At 36.8% G+C, this 22,853-nt stretch overlaps 1 protein-coding gene across 1 annotated transcript in view; it reads right to left on the reverse strand.

The window, feature by feature from the left end:
- Positions 1–13,766, reverse strand: part of zgc:85777 (uncharacterized protein LOC405871 homolog) — a 64,600-nt gene extending 50,834 nt beyond the window's left edge. The window contains exons 1-2 of the mRNA XM_028817085.2: positions 13,536–13,766; positions 1,947–2,067 (exon numbers count right to left, since the gene is read on the reverse strand). Coding sequence (XP_028672918.1) covers positions 1,947–2,067; positions 13,536–13,733 — 319 coding nt within the window. The 5' untranslated portion in view covers positions 13,734–13,766. The remainder of the gene's footprint in view (positions 1–1,946; positions 2,068–13,535) is intronic.
- Between the last annotated feature and the right edge of the window lie 9,087 nt (positions 13,767–22,853).

The raw sequence follows: 22,853 nt of genomic DNA on the forward strand, positions 1-22,853 counted from the left end.
TTCCTTATTTTGTGGCTTTTTTGGAGCCGTGTAGGGCAGGATAATGTTCTGCCCTCTTACAGATTTATTGTGTGTGCAACGCAGCATTTTGCTGTTAATCATGCTGCACATACGACAAGATTTTTACAGAGACAAATTATGTTAAGGGAAGACTTTGCAGCTTTTCTTGCCAACTACAATTCACATCTATTTGTAAGGTAAGAATAAAAACCTGTTTTTAACTTAAATGGTATTGAATGAAATGACGTTGCATCATTGACGTCATGTCTGTGATTCATGCTTGGGCACAATTAGCAATCACAATGCTCCCGAATCCTACTGAACTATGCCCAGGCCCACTTCTTTCATCGGGCAATAGCACGGTAAGGTTGGCCTGGCATGGAACTATCACACTAGTCAAACGAAATAGACTTTGAGGGGTTATATGCAGACAGACATGCTCACAGACAGAAACAAATTGCAAGTATGAGTACACCCTGAGACGGTAGGCTATCTTGGTTCTTTGTTGTTCATTGCACTGCATCGACTTCCAGCCCCTGGGTGCATCTCTGAAAGCAAACACCCTGGCCCTCACCACTCAATAGTCTCTGTTCTGTAGACTCAAAATGCAAAGAAGTAAGTCACAGATATTGGTGCTTGAATTTCTAATACAAAAGCTGCAGAAATTGTATCAGGACTATTGAATATGTTGTTTTGCGCTTTTCGCTCTTAACATTAATACAACAGTGTAACATATATGATACAGGCACTTATGTATATCCACTTGATGCTCTATTTTGCATATTCAGAGGCACTCAGATCATAGGGCTAACTATGTGCTAAATGGTAAATGTATTTTTAAGAGTCAGATCCCAGATAACATCTTTTAAAAAGTGTGAATATGTTTTTCTGTTTGCAGCAGCTTTTAGAATAATTGGAGTAATGTTGTACCTATGATCATCTGACACTTTTTAAAGTTTAAGTACCACAATGAAAAGAATTGAATGCAATTTGGAAATATTTTGTTTCCAAAAGTGTACTGTGCAAACTGTTAACCATTGCAGGCAAACATTTATACATCCATTTAAAATCCAGCCACATAGTCCAATATGAAGACTGCATGAAAACTACACAAGTAGCACTAAGTTCCAGTAATGTTAGGACTGCGAAACAGATAAAAAATTTTTTACACTAATGCAGTGGTTCTCAAACTGTGGGGTGCGCCACAAAGTAACAAAAAAGGGGGAGTGAATGTTGCCATATGTGGCGTAATTTCGCTATTTGTAGCTATCGGCAGCAAAAAACATACGAATAAATTTTATTAGAGTTTCAAAAAAACGTTATAGGGGGGTGCGATTAAAACTTATGAAAACTCAAAAAAAAAATTAAAATTTAACATTTATCTTCTGGAAGACATTTATCCACACACGTAAAGAATTTATCTGAGAGATAAATTAAACATTTACTGTATCTTGTGGAAGCACAAGAAAAGCACATTTCCCTAAATACAGAAGAATACTAAAAACTGAACTGATGAACTTTTTACTAGTGATTACGTTGAAAAAGTGTCCATAAGCAGCTTATAATAATACAGTTTTAGGGTTTGTTGGCTTAGACTGCAACTACTATGTCATAAACAGTAAATTTATACAAGATAAATTTTAATAGGCTATAAAACCTACTTTACATATAAACAAAATTAAAAGAGGAAGGCATCCCCATTCTGATATGTGTAATGAAAACCACCCCCACATGCTAATCAGAGGGTAAAAAATATGACTCAAAATCAGCTACGCCAACCCCAATTGAGATTTTCTTTTTAACATTGAAAGTTCTATAATAATTATTCAACACTCATATGTCATACAATTATAACATTTAAATCTCTAGAGAGGCTGATCAAAATAAAAGTTTCATCATTTACATTTGAGACTTACATTTACTTAAACAGAGATATTTTACAGTACCTGTTGGTTTATTAACTCCCAGTATCCCTGCATTGCCAAGAATTTTGAAGATACGGTGTGCTGGAAACTGTCCTGCTTCTTCCCATTTGTCAACAAAAGGATTGATTTCCTTATCAATTATCTACATCAGAAGCAAAGAAGTGTTACTAAAATGAACCTAATATATAGGGAACAGATTTAATAACAGCTTTATACAGACAGTAGCACTCAAAAGAGTGAAAAGGTTCCTAGATACCTGATACTGGTGCTGGGCAATATGAATATAAAATTGATATTGTAAATGTTTTCTACCAAAAATGTGAAATTCAGTATTCCTCGATATATTCTCCAGACACATTAGAGATTGAAGATCAATACCATATAGAGATGTGTACACATGTTTTCCACACCCTGTATATTTTCTCAAAATAATATTTGGAAATACTGTATTAGGAAAGGAGTTTTTTTTCCTTCAAAATGTAATAATTTCATGAATACTTCTCCTTCAATGACACAGCTCAAATAACATGTTTTTGCAACTTTTTTTTTTTTTTTTTTAAACATCTCCTCTAATTTATTATTTTTTTGTTCTCAATTAATGTATTTCATTTAACATCTTGCCTTCCTTGCAAGCACCTCCTTCTGCCAGTCAGTAAGCATTACTCACCCTTTCTCTGTTTTACTTTTATACAGGTTAAATCCCATTATAGTGAATACCAAAGTTACCAAAGTTTATACAGGTTAAATCCCATTATAGTGAATACCAAAGTTACCAAAGTTTTCAGAATAATGAATACTTTCTGTGGGCCTGGACAAATGTTCATAGAACATCATGTTAAACAAATCTTGTTTTAACCAAGTGTAAATTTCAGTATAATAAACATTTTTTCGACCAAAAATGGCCACTGATGATAATAAAATTACTTAATACCGTTCCTACATTTCCCTTGTGCCACTGTCATTACCCATTGCGAATTGCTAGCGGCCCGTTTACAATACTATATGTAGTTTCCCCATTTTCATTATAATTTCGATATAACAGGATTATAGTTTCGGTATAACAGGATTCCAACTGTATAAGGAAAGACAGAGAGCTCTTGATTCAATACCATGCTAATCACAAATCATAATAATACATGCAAATATGTATATTACACATGTTTTATGATTTACATTATTTGTAATGGTTTCGAATTGTGTATTTACATATGTGATTTTCCTTGTCTGTAAGACTTTATGATGCATGTGAGCCTTTATTTTAGAACAATTACCACCATAGTAAATTGTATTTGCACTTGATCAGCTCATATTCTGCATTAAATGTTTTTAACCATTTCTTGAATCCATCTTTCTGTACAGTATAGACAGGTTGTTTATAGGGCAGTGCCAAAGAAAAACCTGTAAGGTCTTTGAATCTGTGAGGAGAGTGGTGTTATTTCAATGGAAATGGCTGTTTCAAATTACCCAGCAAAACTACATTCACTTTCAGTCTCAATTAACAGTGAAGTAACATCTCCCTATTAAAGTTTTGAATTATAAAATCACACTGATTTTTATTTTATTAATTAATATATTATTATAGTATTACTAACCTCTGCTCACAAATTAATGTAGCTATATAAAATAATCCCTTGCGATTCACAGGAGGTTACGGGACACAGACTCCTGTGAATATGTTTTGGGCCCATGATTACTGTATATTCTAAATTTATTGCACTAAATACGATGTAAAACGTTGTGAGAAATGCAAGATAGAATGACCACTGCGCAATCAAATCAAGTGTGTAAGACTGATTGCCGAGACAAAGATGTGTGATGTGTCAAAGTAATTCATCAGTTCTCTAGTGAATTTAACTTTCTACAAAATTTAACTTATTATAATGAATTTGAGTATACAGTCATGGCCAACAGCTTTGAGAATGAAACAAATATGAATTTTCACAAAGTTTGTTGCCTCCGTTTTTTATGATGGCAATTTGCATATACTCCAGAATATCAGATGAATTGCAATTAATTGCAAAGTCCCTCTTTGCCATGAAAATAAACTTAATCCCAAAAAAAACATTTCCACTGCATTTCAGCTCCAAAAACGGACCTGCTGACATAATTTCAGTGATCTTCTTGTTAACACATGTGAGTGTGTTGATGAGGACAAGGCTGGAGATCACTCTGTCATGCTGATTGAGTTAGAATAGAGAGGCTTAATTGTTGTGAAGAAGGCTTCAGGGCACCCAAGAAAGTCCAGCAAGTGCCAAGACCGTCTCCTAAAATTGATTCAGCTGTGGGATTAGGGCACCACCAGTGCAGAGCTTGCTCAGGAATGGAAGCAGGCAGGTGTGAGTGTATGTGCATGCACAGTGAGGCGAAGACTTTTGGAGGATGGCCTGGTGTCAAGAAAGGCAGTAAAGAAGCCACTTCTCTCCAAGAAAAACATCAGGGACAGACTGATATTCTGCAAAAGGTACAGGGGTTGGACGGCTGAGGATTGGGGTAAAGTCATTTTCTCTGATGAATCTTTCCAGTTGTTTGGAGCACCCGAAAAAAAGACTGTCCGGAGAAGAAAAGGTGAGCACTACAATCAGTCCTGTGTCATGCCAAGAGTAAAGCATCTTCAGACCATTCATGTGTGGGGTTGCTTCTCAGCCAAGGGAGTGGGCTCACTCACAATTTTGCCTAAGAACACAGCTATGAACAGCCATGTACCAAAACATCCTCAGGGAAAAACTTCTCCCAATCATCCAAGAACAGTCTGGTGATTAACAATGCCTTTTCCAGCAGGATGTGGCACCATACCATAAGGCAAAAGTGATAATTAAGTGCCTCTGGAAACAAAACATCAAATTTTGGGCCATGGCCAGGAAACTTCCCAGACCTTAATCCCATTGAGAACTTGTGGCCAGTCCTCAAGAGTCGGCTGAACAAACACAAAAATATAAATTCTGACAAACTCAAAGCACTGATTATGCAAGAATGGGCTGCCATCTGTCAGGATTTGGCCCAGAAGTTGATTGACAGCATGGCAGGGTGAATTGTAGAGGTCTTGAAAAACAAGGGCTAACACTAGAAATATTGACTGTTTGCATAAACTTAATGTAATTGTCAATAAAAGACTTTGAAACTTACGAAATGCTTGTAATTATACTTCAGTATACCATAGAAACACCTGACAAGATCTAAAAACACTGAAGCAGCAGACATTGTGAAAAACAATACTTGTGTCATTCTCAAAACTTTTGGCCACGACTGAATGTTTAGTGTAGTAAATGGTCCTTGCAAAAAAACAAAAAAAAAACAATTGTGGTTTCCAAGTAATTAAAGAAAGAATCATTTGGACAAATTACGAGAGGCCCCGTATTGTATCAAAGTAAGTAATTTGGTCTTCCTCATACAGGTTTGAGTAATAAAAGATGCCATGATTTAAAGACACCTCAGTCTGAAGGATGACAAAAACATAACCAAATATTTTGGAGTTTATCAGGCCAATTCAAAAATAAAAAACCTATACACCGTGTGTCCAAAGGATCACATTCAGGATGTTTACGTGTCTCTTGCACCACATGATAACCTTACCCCCATTTCTCCAATGAAGCACAAGCAGAACTGCAATTACATTTATGAGATAGTGGCCAGGAGAAACATTCTGCCTTCAGGAATGGGCACTGCTGCTCAGTTTCAAGTTGATAAAAAATGTTTTCTTGATGAACACAGCCTGAACTGTTGATACAAGGCAGGATGGATCCATCCATCCGAATGTCGCTGAAGAATCGAGACTCATCAGACCAGGCAACTTTTTTTCCCAATCCTCCTCTGTTCAAGTCTAGTAAGCCTGTGTGAATTGTAGCTACAGTTGCCTGTTCTTAGCTGACAGGAGTGGCACCCTGTGTGGTCTCCTGTTGCTGTAGCCCATTTGCTTCAAGGTTTAAAGTGTTGTGCATTCAGAAATACTCTTCTGCATACCTCGATTTTAATGAATGGTTACTTGAGTTACTGTTGCTATTCTATCAGCTCGAACCAGTCTGGCCATTCTCGTCTGACCTCTGGCATCAACAGGGCATTTTCACCTAAAGAACTGCCATTCCCTGTACCACGTGAACGTGACTAAGAGAATAAAACTGAATTAAAAAAAAAAAAAAAAAGACAATAACTCTTACAAATAGAACTGTTATGTTTGCCAGAAATAAAGGAGTAAAATCGCCATATTTTACAAAATACCCTGCACTCTGACCTCCAAAGGGCATGCAAAAAGACAATATCCCCTTTAAGATTAACACAGTGTACCAAATACCAAAATATAATAACTAAATAAACTTAGTGTAACTGTGTACAAATAGCTGAGATAAATAAAAAAAAATGTTCTTCATTTCATGCCAGCCGCCTGGTGATTTTTCAGTTTGATAACCTGTCTGCCACAGTATGCTCACATCTCACAATCATGCTTCCATTAATAAAACTGGAGGCACGGAAATTGGTGGTGCTCTACTAATGTACTACAAACAATCTCTGAACTCATCTACTCCAGTGCCAGGCAGATGAAGGCTGAAGTCTACTCCAAAAGCAACTGATGTAAGTGAGGATACAACACTAGATGGGAAGTCAGTCCAACAGAGGGCACACACACACACACACACACACACACACACACACACACACACACACACACACACACACACAAACACCTGTTGTAAGACAAATTACAGTCACCAGTCAATTTGAAAACATGTCTGTGTGAGGAAATTGAAATCACTGTTATTTTAGCTGTATGCTTCAAGTTTTTAGATCTAATCACAAATCAGTCCTGGAAAAAATATTCACTACGTTTCAAAACAGCAGACAAGCTAAGAAAGAACAAATAATCCATATTGGAAATTACAAAAAAAAAGTCATACGTCTCATTATCTTAATATAGTAATCTACAACTGTAAATATACAAAGAGAGGTCACTTTACAACACTCAAAAGATTCTCTTGGATAAAAAAAAAAAATAATTCATAAGATTTTGTTTATTTTATTCAAAAAAGCAGAACCTTATCTATCAGTGGGCATGTCTGAATTTTAAAATTATATTAAATTTCAACTTGTATTAGTTATTTAGTTAAACCTAATTATATGTCTCTCTCTGAGGTTAAATAGAAGCCAGTAATTACAACTGGGTAATGTTTGTTTCTAAATAATAACTAGCTACTTTTTAGCCAAACTTATGAATAGTATACAGTATGTTATCCAAGTATATTTTAACTGTCAGGGTCAGGTGTACATAGAACAAGGAAAATCTCAGTTGCATGAAATGCAATGTAAAATGATCCTGTCTAGAAAACTGAAGAACAGAGTTTTCTAGTAAGTATGCTAGGCAATGTTGAGGCCTTTCATACTTGGACTGATTTACACTTGCAATTTCTGATGACAATTACAGCAGTGTTTCTTTTAAGTGTTTCTTACACTAGTATACTCCTATTAAGTAAAAGAACAAAAAACAACTGCCCAGGACAGTACAGTTCAATAAAATTCAGACATGTGAAATGCCTTAAAAGAATGAGAATACATATGTTAACAAGTAAGAAATTGTGTGCATGATGTAACATTCAGGTGCATTCGTAGGCTTGGTTAACTGGTTTGAAAGCTGTAGCATTTTTATTTAAATTATCTATTAACTTCATCAAAGAGTTTATCAGAGTTTTTTTTAATTACATATATTGTTACAGTAAGTCATATTCAGTGATAATAAAATAATTGTATTAGCAGTGTACATAATAGATGTTTTAATATAATTTTACAACATCATGTGGATGAAATTGCTTTCATAGATGGTAGATTCCAACTCAGATGATGAAAAGATTCATGTGCTATTGTCTTTTGTTGGAGGTATTGGGCCTGTGGCTAATTGTATTTCAAATGTTTTAAGGTAGACAAATCTGCAAATTTTCCAATGCTTCTCAAAAGAAGATTCAGAAATTTCAAAAATGTGTATAGCGTGTTATAATGCAAAGAAAACGTAATGGCCCTAACAAATTTCCTTGCAGAATAAGTGTACCAAGCTTCAACGAAATTGGTCCACTGGGAGCCAAGTTATTTGACAAGGACAGAGAGGGATAGATGGACTTGGCTATCACAGTACATGCTTTTTGCATTATATGTGAATACACATAAAAAGAGATTAAAAACACATTTCCATTTGTCAGAGTAAAAAAAAAAAGAATCCATTTAGTACAAGAAGCTCTGCAACAAAAGTGTTAACAAAAGGTCCTGCAAAGGTGAACATGTCCTTAGCAGTAAGGACGCTGCTTAGTAAAACAGGGATGGGACACTTCTGTTTGTAAAGAAAAATGTGAATTTCCCCTTGGGATTAATAAAGTATCTATCTATCTATCTATCTATCTATCTATCTATCTATCTATCTATCTATCTATCTATCTATCTATCTATCTATCTATCTATCTATCTATCTAAAAGAGTTAATCTTGCGTGAAACACACCATCCAGCACTACCTTGGGCACATCCAGTTAAGCATACTGTACATACTTAATCCTGTCTAGCATATGGTGCAGTCCACTTTACTAAGATTTCAATCTACAGACTAATTTTTTAAGAAGCTTACAAAAAATAATTCATATATTATTACAGAAATAATGTAATTAATGTAAGACAGTTTTAATGTGAATTTCTTAACTTCATGCCATTTGTTCCAGAGGTGTGTGGTGCCTATTGTATAAATATATTAAGCATACTATCTGCTAACTTAATCTGATTTTAAAAGTGTTTACTAGCAGACATTTAAAGAAAGGGTTTAATTCTTCCTATGCAATACTTCCAAAATCACATTCAACATAGCATGATGCAATGTTGATTATATACACTAGATTAAAACTAGAATAAGACACAACAGCACAAACACATTTTACACATGACAAGAGGCAATTCAGCCCAGCAAGCACATTTAGATAGTTAATAGTAAAGTTTTTGTACTACTGTCATCTAGACACTTTTTTATAAGCTGTCAGAGACTCCGTTTCAATTTCTTAATTAAGTGGCTTGTTCTGTATTTTCACTATTGTGTGAAACTATTATTATTATTTTCACTATTGTGGTTCTTGCTTTCAATCTTCACTTCTTAATTTCCATTGGACTCTACTTCATTCTAAAGAATTTTTTTAGAGAAGCATTTATGATATTTGTGAATATTAGTATTTGCAACATATTTTCCACATGTGATTTACTTAATAATGCTGCAAATTATCTTTGGGACATAGTAAGCATATGACTGAATGGCACTGCATAAGAATTACATGACATGAATAACGTGAGATTTTTTCAAACACTTTTTTGATGTTGTTTTTGTCTAGCAATAGACACCTATTTTATAAGAAATATTGTTATCTCTGTTCCGTTTTAAAACATGAGATTAAACATTTTCATTAGCCATCACTACAAACTACAAGGAGTACATAACAAATAAAAATATCAATTTTTGGATAGAGTATTCCTTTAATGTTGTCACTACATACAAGGAACCTTCAGCTATTTCACTTTTATTAAAGGGCTCAGTGATCCTGTCTTTTTGGTGAGGTGGTTAGTTTACTTGCCTTTCTCCAACAATATTGCCCAAAGGACCACATATCCTCTCTCACATTTTTTCTGTTACTACAATACAGTGTGCAGTACAGTATATTTATACCCTTTTCCTTTTTCTGTAGCTTAGTTGTGTTTTTATGTTCTAGATTATGATTTTGCAAATGTGTTAGGATAGTTAAGTGACTTAGGCTAGGCTGTGTTTCGACTTACACCAAAATTTGGGTTACATCATTTTTGTAGGAACAGAACTGTTTCGTAACCCAAGGACCCCCGTATGTATGTATGTATGTATGTATGTATGTATGTATGTATGTATGTATGTATGTATGTATGTATGTATGTATATATTAATATATACATACAGCACTTGGCCATTAAGCGGAAGCATGCTCCGCATGAAAAAATTTAACTATATTAGGGTTAGACATCCCAGCATGGAACAAACATGCATAGAACTGAGCTACTCAAACTTCCATAAGCCATCATCTGTGAAAAAACACATGAAAATGATTGTCCTGTTTTATTTCAGTTACTGGTTTGTAAAATAATTTTACATTTCTCAAACTAAATATCAGAAGTAAATACTGTAGCTCTCATTATCCTGTACAACAGCCTACATTCTCAGACTATGAGAGGAAATAGAAGAAAATACTTTTGAAGTATAAAAAGCTTCATTTGATTTTTATTGTCAAAGTATTTCATGCTGAGTTAAGGGACTTCTGCAGACTATGTAGTTAGCCTCTCTGCTATCTGTCATCAATGCACCCTAACAGTCATGAACATCTGATATAATTAGCAGACCTGCATTTAAGCACATCTGATAGATCACACTATGAAACTCCTACATGGCTGACCTAGTATTTAAGATGTGTAAATCGCTTTGTTAAAATAATCTGCTCAATAAAAATGTCAATGAACAGATATTTCACTGCATGTAGTCATTAAAAATAATTTACTTCAGTCTCTGTTTCCAAGATAATCACCTTCATTGGACACATGCCAGAAAAGGCACCTCTGCCGCCCTTCCCAATGAAACTGAATAGACTAATTAAACTGATACAAAACTTGACATAGAGAATCGTATTGTGTTTAATAGTAATGGTAAGGAAGCCAGGAAAACAAACCATTTTTCACCAGGATTTTTAAATGTCTTTAAATTTCTAAGTTCATACATTGTAAGACATGTGCATTTATAAATTAAATATCCATAGTCCTCATAAACACATTTACGTAGTTTCCACGCCATGCAGTATTAATGATATCATCAGATTACAGAAGGATTCTTAAATTCAACCACTCGATTCGGCAGGTTACTCCATTTGGTTAGATGACCAATTGTTGATTTTTTTCCTTTTTTTCCTTCATTGTTTATGATCCAATGTTATGTTTTATGTATTGAGGTGGCAATTCCAAGTGTCAAAATTAAAATGATTGGGAAAAGTCACTCTTCCTTTCCAGGAACCTTAGGGAGTCAGAGGTACTTGTGGTGGTCCCATGTCCAGCTGTGTAATGTGACACACCCAGCAACTCAGTCCAGCTACTCTGTGACTCTCCCTGACAAAATCAAACAGGTTTGATTTTGTCTTAAGGGGTAGGGGTGCATTCCATGTGCATGAGAGCTGACAAGTGATGAGTACCCATCCAGATGTACAATGCATAAAATTCAACAATGATGAATAAGGAACGTAGATGTTCTGGATATCACAAACAAAAGAAAGGCTTTTCTGTCTGACGGCTTGCGTTAAACATACCATGACAGAAAAAAATGGTAAGAATGGTAATTGTGTCTGAAGTTGCTGCACCTCTAAAGCATTTGTACAGCATCAATATGGTAAGGCAGCAAGCTATTATCTGTCAAGAAAAGGTGTGAGCTACTTTGAAACTGTGCCAGAAAGTCGTCACATAATCATGTAATTTGAAAGGAAGTAAAGGCTGCTCTGGCCCTTCTTGTACAGTGCCACTTTGTTGTTAGCCCAGTCCAGTTTATTGTCTATGTGAACCCCCAGATACTAGTAGCTCTGCACCACTTCCATGTCCACTCCCTCAATGGCAACTGGTGTCAGAGGCTCTTTGGCATGCCAGAAGTCCAACACTAACTCTGGCACACAGTGCCAGAACAAACTTATAAGTAAAACCTACTCTGTCACAGGGCAAACCCTGGACATACTAGAAGCTATTGAGGAAAAGAGGATGACATCACAACTGGATGCAAACATGAGAAATTACTTTCATCCCCTACATGAGGTGATCTCTTGGAGGAGTTTTAGCTATAGGCTCATTCCACCACAGTGTGCTAAGACGCACCTTTGGGAATCATTTCTGCCTACTGCTAGCAGGCAATTTCAACGCTTCCTCTGGACATCATGAACTACATGCTTATACTCTTTAAACTCATTTTGCAGTTGCTGTACAATATACATTTATTTATGTATGTTTTCTTTGTTTTTTATGTTTTTGCTTTCCAATTAGGACTAATAAACACACAGTGAACATTATTACATTCAACTTTACTAATATCAAGAACAAGGTTTAGTTACAGCCTTGTTCCCAATGCAGTGTTTGATAAACCTTTGTCTGCACAGACTTGAAGTACATTAATCTGGTTGGAAAATGGTCAGATGGATGGATTTACTGTGTCAAGAATTTTCTTCAAAGTTAGCACATGCACAAAATTTGAAGTTTTCTGTTTTATTAATTTCATTTTAGATTTTGCTGGCTGCAGTAAGAGAGCCATTTCCTTACAATTCGATCACTGTCTGTTTGAAGTTTACACATCTTGAGTAGATCGTCTTTCCTCTTATATTCCAGGTTTCTGCAGGCTATGTTAGTCAGTGACTTTGGGACAATGTATGAAAGGTCAGGCGTGTTGGCTTCTTCCTTGTATCCAATGCTGCCACAAAAAGCTCCAGGCCACAACGACCCTGAATTGGTATATGCCACATCCTGAAAATGTGTGGATGAACAGCTGGATATTAGCCTGTTCACACTGGCACTTATTTATTTGTATATCAATAAACAGTCAGTTTCCGTTTGTGATCACGATTTCATTCCATGGCAATGCCAATGCTTCAAACCCCTATTTGCACTTTGTTACAGCAGGTCACATGATTCTGCCTTATCAACAGCTGATGGTTATCACATGGCCCAAGGTTTTTCCTGTGGGAAACTCAGCAGCCTGCTAATTTAATGTAAAGAACATGGAAACTGTATGTGTCCTAGTTAGTTGCATAATAAGCTGAACATATACATGCATGTATACCGTGTATAAAAATACGTGGAAAGGGCCAATGCGTCTGCAAGTCTGTGTATATAATTTGTGAACAAATTACACTGCCTGTGGTGGGTTGGCACCCTGCCCAGGATTGGTTCCCTGCCTTGTGCCCTGTGTTGGCTGGGATTGGCTCCAGCAGACCCCCGTGACCCTGTGTTCGGATTCAGCGGGTTGGAAAATGGATGGATGGATGGATTACACTGCGTGTCTGTGAGTGAATGACAAATATCAGTGTGCAAACGTTGAATTATGAACTTAAAATATGCATTTGTTACAAGACTGAATTTACGACCTTGTCAAAATAAAATATGTATATGTCTTAATAAAATGTAGGTCTGTGTTTCAAAGCAAAATATAATGTACAGTGCAGGCGTTCCCAAGGTATATAAACGTGTTTATTAATAAAGCCATTCGTTGACAAGTTAGCACAGATCGAATAAACGATTCACAACTGCAAGGAATACTTTCCGCTGTTTTGACAACAGCCCTGGTAAAACACTGAAATACTGTACTGATTGCTATAGTATGCACGAATCGAAACACTTACACTAAACTGCGGGATCTGTATTAAACGTGTGACGTGTTTTACTTGAAAGTGTTAACCCTGTCACTTACTACTTTTGACTTCAAGGTTTCACTTTTGATACATTTATACCTTACTACTGCTTACTACTATATACTTTGGAAAGTTACACAAAAGTTGCAAAGTACCGATATGTAGCAATACATTCTGCTAACAACTATATATAAAAAAGGAATGCATTTCTCATACCTTTCTGATGGTTTCTCTCAATGCCAAATGGTCTTGTGTATAAAGCTCACTGTCTAACACTTGAGCGCTTGCATTCGTATTATAATTAACTGCATCTTTAGCCGAATAATTCCTGTTAAGTACGAGCCAGCATCCCGGTAAGGGTTTCTTTAATGACTTTGACAATAGAAAGCGCAAACTTCCTCCACAGAGAGCCATCTTTACTGTGAGCACTGCGCATGTGCAGAAAGGAAGGTTCCGCTTTTATCCAATACTATGCCCTGACGATGAGAACCGTCTTGAATAGGGCTGCTCTAGGTGCACGTTAAATATTAGACAAAATCGATTGACTGTTTAGCCAGGAAACATTACTTTTTTGTTTGGAATAATGTACTGCAGCAAAATAGATTAAGCCCTGCGATATGAGACTGGATTTGGGTGGGGCTGCCAGATTAGAAAATTAGAAATACGGGACACTCTTAAATAATAATAATAATAATAACATTTATTTGTATAGCACATTTTCATACAAAAAAGTAGCTCAAAGTGCTTTACATAATAAAGAACAGTAAATAAAAATATATATATAACAACATAAGAAATTAAAATAAGACGATATTAGTTAAAATAAAAAAAAAGAGTAAGGTCCGATGGCCAGGGTGGACAGAAAAAACAAAAAAAAACTCCAGACGGCTGGAGAAAAAAATTAAATCTGCAGGGGTTCCAGGCCACGAGACCGCCCAGTCCCCTCTGGACATTCTACCTAACATAAATGAAATAGTCCTCTTGTGTCTAGGGTTCTCACGGAAGGACTTGATGATGATGGACATGCAGACTTCTGGCTTTTAATTCTTCACTGTTGGAACATCATGGTGGGAGTCACTTGATGCTGATGGTCATACAGACGTCTGGCTTTTAATCCATCCATCATTGTTGGAACATCATGGTGCTTTGGGTAGATGGTGGTGGCGCAAGCAGAAACAGAAGAGAGAGTAGGGGTTAGTACAGATTTTAGAGCCACCATGAATAGTTGTTATAATAAATTGGATATACAGAGTATCAAAAATCTCTCTCTATATTACTATATATATTTATACATGCCCCCTACACACCCAGACCAATATATTATATAAAAGTAGAGACATAATTTAAAAACATAAAGCACGGATTTTAATGGGTATGTGGAAAACAAAAGTAAAATCATTTGAAAATTATTTAATGCAAGCTAAAAAAAATTCTGTAAAAGTGAAATCATTTGAAAATATTTATTTAATACAGACAACAGAGAAATATTATTATTATTTAATACAGGCAGTTAGAAAAAAGTGGGCCGTGAAAAGTAGTAACAACATACTTTGTATGTTGCAATACAGAACTGCACAGCAGCGCGACTGGAGAGCAAAACGGTAACAGTGTCACTGTCCTCAGCCAACCATAGCAACTGAACAAATTGCAAACAGGCAGCAAACACTAGTTTCCTTATTACATTTGGATTATTTTCATCAAGAGAATCTAAGAAAATAAAGTATAATTACTAATAAAGTTACAACTAAGTACCGTAAGAAGGTAGTAAAAATATTTTTTATTACGAAATTTGAAAATGAACTAAATACGGGACATTTGGGTGTCCCTGAAAGGTCATTACGGGAGAGGGAACAAAATGATCAAATATGGGACATGTCCCATATATAAGGGACGTCTGGCAACCCTAGATTTGGGACGCCACGAATTAAAACCAGTAGCCGTCTGCGCTCGCGCCAATGAAAGCTGATTCTGTTTGCACCCTAACATTAAGTAGCATTTTAAAGTTCATACACTTAGTGTTAGTGTGTAAGTAACGTTTTAATAGCAAGTATAGCTTGCAATACATGGTACGTAATTAATTATTATTATTGTGTATCTGACAACATGTTTATACTGTACTAGCCGTTGAAATCTAAGTCATCAATGTAGAACTCAGAGGTAAAGTTTCCAGTGCACTATGCAATGTATAGGTCTCTGTTATACACCATTTGGTATGGGATTCATGAAAGCAGTGTTATTGTTTTGTGATGTGTCATATCTTATTATTACAAATGTTTGTGATGAACCATCTGTTGGAATGACAGACATAAAAAATTGACTGAGACACAGACAGGCAAGCAGGCACTTATCCTTTTATTAAGGTGTATATAAACATGTCTGATACTAAATATGTGGAATCAGAGCTGGGGAGACAATCCCAGTGTTGGTCCAATAAGCACCAAATGATGTGTACTGTTTTTTTTTACAATACAAAGTATATATTCAATGGTTATCCATGAACCTATATTGGAATTGAGTTGTTCAGAAAAGGCTTGAATAGTTGATGTATAATAGTGATTAAAAATACTGTTTTCAATCAAAATAATATTATAGTAATTTTCAACGTGAAATGTATTTTTGGATTATGGTTTAAATGAGTTCACTCATGTATTGGATATTTTGTATTCAGTCCAAACCACTTACATCAGCATTGAAGAGAGAGACAGGCTAGAAGCATGATCTGATTACAGCACGTTGCCGCACCCAACATACAGTGAACCACCCAGATTAAGATCCGAGTGCAGCTGTGCATTGAAGAAGAATGAAAATTAATTATACTACAATTTAACAAGTTGGTTTGCTGCGATTCTTGAGTAGAAGGGAAATTACCTATGAATAATTTCATTGAATTAATCCATCCATTCTTCCATCTTCTAAACCCACTTATCCACAGTAGGGTCATGGTCAGCAGGTGCCTTCTTTCTTTTCCACAGATTTGGTTATAACTTGGTGGTCAGATTTATTGGAGGCTGACATAATCATTAGTATAGCTGCTTCACAAATCCAGCATGGGTTTGAATACTATGGCAGGTTTCCTTGTATTGACTTTGCAGGTTTTCCTACTGTCTACATCAGGGGTGAGCAATGTCAGTCCTGGAGGGCCACAGTGGCTGCAGATTTTTGTTCCAACCCAGGTTATTAATGAGAAGTTAATTATTGCTGATGAAGCACTCATTACTCAAGCAACATTTTTTAATGTTTCATTTTAGTGGTCTTGCTTGTTAACATTTCTCACCCTCACCCTTAATTGCTTATTTTAGCCTTAAAACACTGACTTAACTGTTTTATTAGCTCCCAATTAGCAATCAGATGAAAATAACAAAAGAGCAATTCTCAATATAACTTGTCCCCATGTTTTTATTTGGAAAGAAACTGAAAAGAAAAAAAAGGTAAAGGACTGAGAATTTCACAGTTGTTTAAGGCTTCAAATCATTTGGATTATATCATTGGTAAGAAAAAAGAAATCTGCAATGTAAGAATGACTTGACAAGACAGAGTTAAAATATTAACAAGCCATAAAACTAAATAAGATCTGATATTGGTAAGGATTGGTTTCTAATTAAGCAATTGGTTTGGAAAAAACCTGCAGCCACTGTGGCCCTCCTGGATCTACCTCTGATCTACATGACTCCAGTTATCCTCTCACTTTCCAAAGATATCTATGTTAGGTTAATAGCTGATTGAATGTGACCTCTCACAAGGCCAGTTTACATATATTTTTACATGTACAGTGATGTTCTCACCTGTCTGACCAATGCAACACATCCCACCCCACTGCTGTAATGGTCTATGACTAGTATATGACTAGTCAAATGTGGACCTTACTCTGAGTCCTAAGGATTCTTCTTTTTCTAAACAGGTTTAATCCTAAAAAAGATCCTTAACCCATTTGTGACCCAAATGTAAGTGCCAAAACAGTCTGGGAAAGACCACACAAATATAGTGTTTATTTACCAAAAAAAAAGATGATTGCACAAAATATTAAAAGAGCAGACAAAATGCTAATTGAAATCCTTCTGGGGTTAATTGTGCATGATTGGCCATTGCCATGGTTTGATGACCTGTCCAAGGCTGGTTCCTGCTCCCACTAAATTAGACTAAGTGGATTTAAGTATGTTATGTATATGTTGCATTTCATTTCATTATTTTTCTTTGATGTCTTTGGGTGACAGTGAAAAATCCCAAGGAACTTTATGGTTGTAATAAAAATATGTCATGGTTGTAAGTAAAAATATAAAAGTAGTTCAGGAAACTGGGTGATTCTACTCCTTACAGTAATGGAAACAGATCAACATTACCATTGCTGTACTTGGAAGATCCTATACTCTTTTTTTCTTTCCCTACAAGGGGGGCTTCGCCCCCTGCTCACTTCACTCGCCTACCCCCGAAGTTGGGTATCCTGAAATACATTAGTCAAGCTCGTTCGTCTTGGAGCCGTGCCCACTCTGCTTGCGGCATTTCAGACGCGCATTGTAGGCAACTGCGTTCATTGATTTTATCCAGCCGGGCTCGTGTTTGTATATCCGTCAGTTGAGCTCGTTCGTTTTGAACCTGTGCCTGCTTTGCTTCCGCAGTTTAAGACGCGCGTTGTAGGCGCCTGCGTTCATTGATCTTATCTAGGTGGGCTCGTATTTGTATCATTGAGCTGTATTGTGTTTGAATTCGGTGTAAAGCGTTCAGCGGTTTGTACAATCCCAAGCAGCACATCACTCCTAACTTCACCCCGCAGTAGTGCCACTCACAATATGGCAGTGACGCCTGCGCCCTTCGTACTATCTTTGTGGACCTGTGGGGCCGCTGTAGCCTCTTCCGTTTGAATCCGGGCTGCAGCGCAGAATCCTATTTTTGGCGTGGCTGTGTCAGTAGTCGTTAGCTATGGGCGCCTTGTTGCCTCATTTCTCATTCTCGTCAGTTGAGCTGTTTCGTTTTTGGGTCGTGAGTCCTTCGTTCGCGGTGCATACGACTTCGATTGCAGTTTATTAGACGTGCGCTGTACGCGTCTGCGCAGTACGTCTCATGGTCCCATCGCCGTGTACCTGCCTCCATGCCATCCGGTTTAGTTAGTAAACCTGCGTCCATGCCATCCGGTTTACCATTCTCGGTTAGTAATATGGATAATTTCTAAAGAACAGGTTTCTGCTTGATTTGGTTTTTTATTTTCTCATATATGAAGTATATCGTATGATACCAGCATAGGAGAGAGTTTCCCCCCAACCCACAATTACAGTTGCCCAGGTAAGCAGAGAGCTGAGGAAACTTCGTGCCAGCAAAGCAGTGGGTCCAGATGGAGTATCGCCACGACTGCTGCAGGCATGTGCGATGGAGCTGGGGAGTCCTCTACAGCGCATCTTCAACCTGAGCCTGGAACAGGGGAGAGTCCAGAGGCTTTGGAAAACATTTTGCATCACCCCAGTCCCAAAGGTATCACGTCCTAGTGAGCTGAATGACTTCCGGCCTGTCGCCCTGACGTCACATGTGATGAAGACCATGGAGTGGCTGCTGCTTCACCACCTGAGGCCACAGGTCTGCCACGACCGCGACCCTCTGCAGTTCGCATACCAGGAGAAGGTGGGAGCGGAGGATGCCATCATCTATATGTTACAGAGGCAGTGGTGCTGTAAGAATTATGTTTATGGACTTCTCTAGCGCCTTCAACACCATCCAACCTCTGCTCCTTAGGGACAAGCTGACAGAGATGGGAGTAGATTCATACCTGGTAGCATGGATCGTGGACTATCTTACAGACAGACCTCAGTATGTGCGTCTTGGGAACTGCAGGTCTGACATTGTGGTTAGCAGCACAGGAGCGCTGCAGTGGACTGTACTTTCTTCGGTCCTGTTTAGCCTATATACATCGGACTTCCAATACAACTCGGAGTCCTGCCACATGCAAAAGTTCGCTGACGACACTGCTATTGTGGGCTGCATCAGGAGGAGGAGGAGTATAGGGGCCTAATCAAGGACTTTGTTAAATGGTGTGACTCAAACCACTTACACCTGAACACCAACAAAACCAAGGAGCTGGTGGTGGATTTTAGGAGACCCAGGCCCCTCCTGGACCCTGTGATCATCAGAGGTGACTGTGTGCAGAGGGTGCAGACCTATAAATACCTGGGAGTGCAGCTGGAGGATAAATTGGACTGGACTGCCAATACTGATGCTCTGTGCAAGAGAGGACAGAGCCGGCTATACTTCCTTAGAAGGCTGGCGTCCTTTAACATCTGCAATAAGATGCTGCAGATGTTCGATCAGACGGTTGTGGCGAGCGCCCTCTTCTACACGGTGGTGTGCTGGGGAGGCAGCATAAAGAAGAAGGACGCCTCACGCCTGGACAAACTGGTGAGGAAGGAAGACTCTATTGTAGGCACGGAGCTGGACAGTTTGACATCTGTGACAGAGCAACGGGTGCTGAGCAGGCTCCTGTCAATTATGGAGAATCCACTGAACAGTATCATCTCCAGACCGAGGAGCAGTTTCAGCGACAGACTTCTGTCAATGTCCTGCTCCACTGACAGACTGAGGAGATCGTTCCTTCCCCACACTATGCGACTCTTCAGTTCCACCCGGGGGAGTAAATGTTAACATTATACAAAGTTATTGTCTGTTTTACCTGCATTTTTATCACTCTATAATTTAATATTGTTTTTTATCAATATGCTGCTGCTGGAGTATGTGAATTTCCCCTTGGGATTAATAAAATATCTATCAGGAAAGTATTGTAATTGTCCAAATTTTGATGAATCTCGACGTTTTAGACCTCCCTGACTTACTTTCCCTATACTTTGTATATAAGAATTAGAATCCTCCAAAAATTCCATTTTGGGATTTTGATGAATCAACGTTTTAGACCTCCCTGAGTCTGAAAATACCATTTTTGGAATTATGCCTGTGTGTGTGAGTGTATATGTAAACACGATAACCTGAGTACACTTTCACTTAGGGCAGCCAAATTTTGCATACAAGTATTAGGTACAAAATATAGATTTCTATCAACTTTTGGGCTATCTCTGTTAACCGGAACTAGTACTTTACCTTTTATTCATGCAGATGCAGAGTCCAATTTATTCAGCTTTACTAAAAATTGTTTAATATATTATTAATTTGATTTGATTTGTTGTTGATGGTTCTTCAATGTACATAATATACAAATATAATCATTGTCTTGTGGTTTACTCCTCAAATATCCATCCCCATATCTGAGTATACGAGAAAATCTAGGTGAGACCACTCCCGAATTTTTTTTTTTTGTTTAACCAATCTGTCCCTCATATCTCATTCAAACCCCTATTTAAACTAAAAATGCTAAAGTTAGTATTTTTATTTGTGTTTTTAAAGTAATTACTTTATTTGTTTTACTTAAATCTTCATTAAACGAGAAATATATCACAGAATACGTCAATGACTTCCCCAATTTAATTAAAGACATTGGCAATACTATTAAAGTATACAAATATTCAAAGACATTGCCTTATTTTTTTTTGTCTTCATATAAACCTGCTGTTTCTTAAAACTGAGCTCGGATATCAGTTTTTTGGTATGTTTTTTTTTCACTACATAGGGTTATTCACTGTATAGACATATGCTTAATTATCAATTACTTGCCAATTACACTGAGCTTTACTCTTTCTAAAATATAATGGTGCTCAATGTATCAGAACACACTAAGTTAATTAATTAAATAGTGAATAGATGGAAACTAGAAATCTTTTTACTCAGATAATTCAGAACTTCTTTTAGGGGTAGGAAATCCTGCAGATAGTATTGAAATTAAACAGACTCAAATTTCAAAGATCTTAAACTTGTTTTGTTAACTCGGATATGATCTTAAGTGTTATTTTTGGCTTTTGATTTTCTTTTAATCCTTCTATAAGTATTATTTCACAGTCAAAGCTTTGCTGTATCACTGTTGCAAAACCTGAGATCTAATGCAATTCCTTACAGTTCACAACATGGAAAATCTAATGCTATATAAGAATATCAAGCAGATCTAATCAATGGAATGATTTGGTTTCACATATTTCCAGTTATTCACTCCTTTTTTCTAGGCATCAGTTAATTTGAAATTTTAGTAGAAGAGTGCTTGACAAGAATTAGAAAGTGTGGTCAAATTATTCCATTCATCCATTTACCAAACAAAATTGCATTTCACAGAACAAAGTCATTTATACACCTAGATTTACCCACACTAGAGGGATGTAGAGTAACCATATTAAACTAATGTACTTGGAGAAAAGCCACGTTCACATAACCAATCTGTATAGACAAATATAGTGACTGAACCAGGAATCAAAGCAAGTTCCCTAACTCTGAAATGATGGCACTAATGTCTACACCATGCAGTCCTTGTTCATTTTCTTACTGTTCTCAATTAACTTTATTCTCCTCTCTTCGCTGTAGATCCTGTTGTTACAGAGGGTGATAAATCAATGTGTTTTTACTTTTGACTGTTTGTTTCTCAAACTTTTGCCACGTATGTAGAATTTTGCTTTATTTGTGATTGTGCAATTCCATGTCTGATCCCCAACAACTCACATTCTGTATGTGTGCAAATACCTTGTCCAGGCAATAAATGGACAACATTTATAGTAACTTACCTCTATGTAAATCAAGTCACTTAAAGGAACTTTTAAAGAAACCAATATAGAATACAAAGGGAACACACCATGATAGAGAGAGGGGATTAACATGTGAGGAGTGCTTCAGGAATAGGGCATGGCTATACCTCTCTCGCTATGTGATGAGCAGAATGATTCCAAGCAACAGACTCTAGTAACTATGAGTGTGATATGGATTGATGTAAAATACAACTAATGTGCAATATATTGTGCAACAAGGAACCCCCATCTGTGAAGGAAATTTTTGGGAGCAAGTCTTGTTGAAGATTTTCAAAGTAAATCCCCTGTTGCTGTATTATCCAGATGTCAATAGTGCACTAAGAGAAAGAGGGAGAGCTCTTTACTTTGAACATTGTTAGCACACTGTGAACATTAACTTTGTAAAGGACTGAGTATGCTCAGGGAAGATGTATCCTTGTATTTATTTATTTACTTACTTATTTTTATGTATGTGTGTATGTAAGAGTACTGATAGGGATAATTATGAATTCACTTAACTTGACTATTGTTAGAGAAATTATTCATACGATGTGATGGGAGGAGGCAGCCTTATGAAAATTGTTTTACTATTTTACTGTGGTATTATATTAGTTCTGTTTGTTTTCTTAAGCTTTGATGATGTCATTTGTTTAGCAAGTGGATGTTTTTAATAAGTGTTTATTTAAGGGTACTTTGTGATATGTGCCACCTTGTCTTATTTCACTAGAATTTATTTTAAATTTATACTTCTAAGTTTTTAAAGCTGTGAACAGTTTGTTTATTCATCCACCTATTTTCTGAAGTTCTTATTTCTGCATACAGTTGTGGAGAGACAGAAAACTAAGAATAGGGTTCAACTCAAGAACCTGTTCTGGATAGGAAAGTTTATCTCAGCACACAC

This window comes from Erpetoichthys calabaricus, chromosome 13 (genome assembly GCF_900747795.2).
Source record: "Erpetoichthys calabaricus chromosome 13, fErpCal1.3, whole genome shotgun sequence".
Taxonomy (NCBI): domain Eukaryota; kingdom Metazoa; phylum Chordata; class Cladistia; order Polypteriformes; family Polypteridae; genus Erpetoichthys; species Erpetoichthys calabaricus.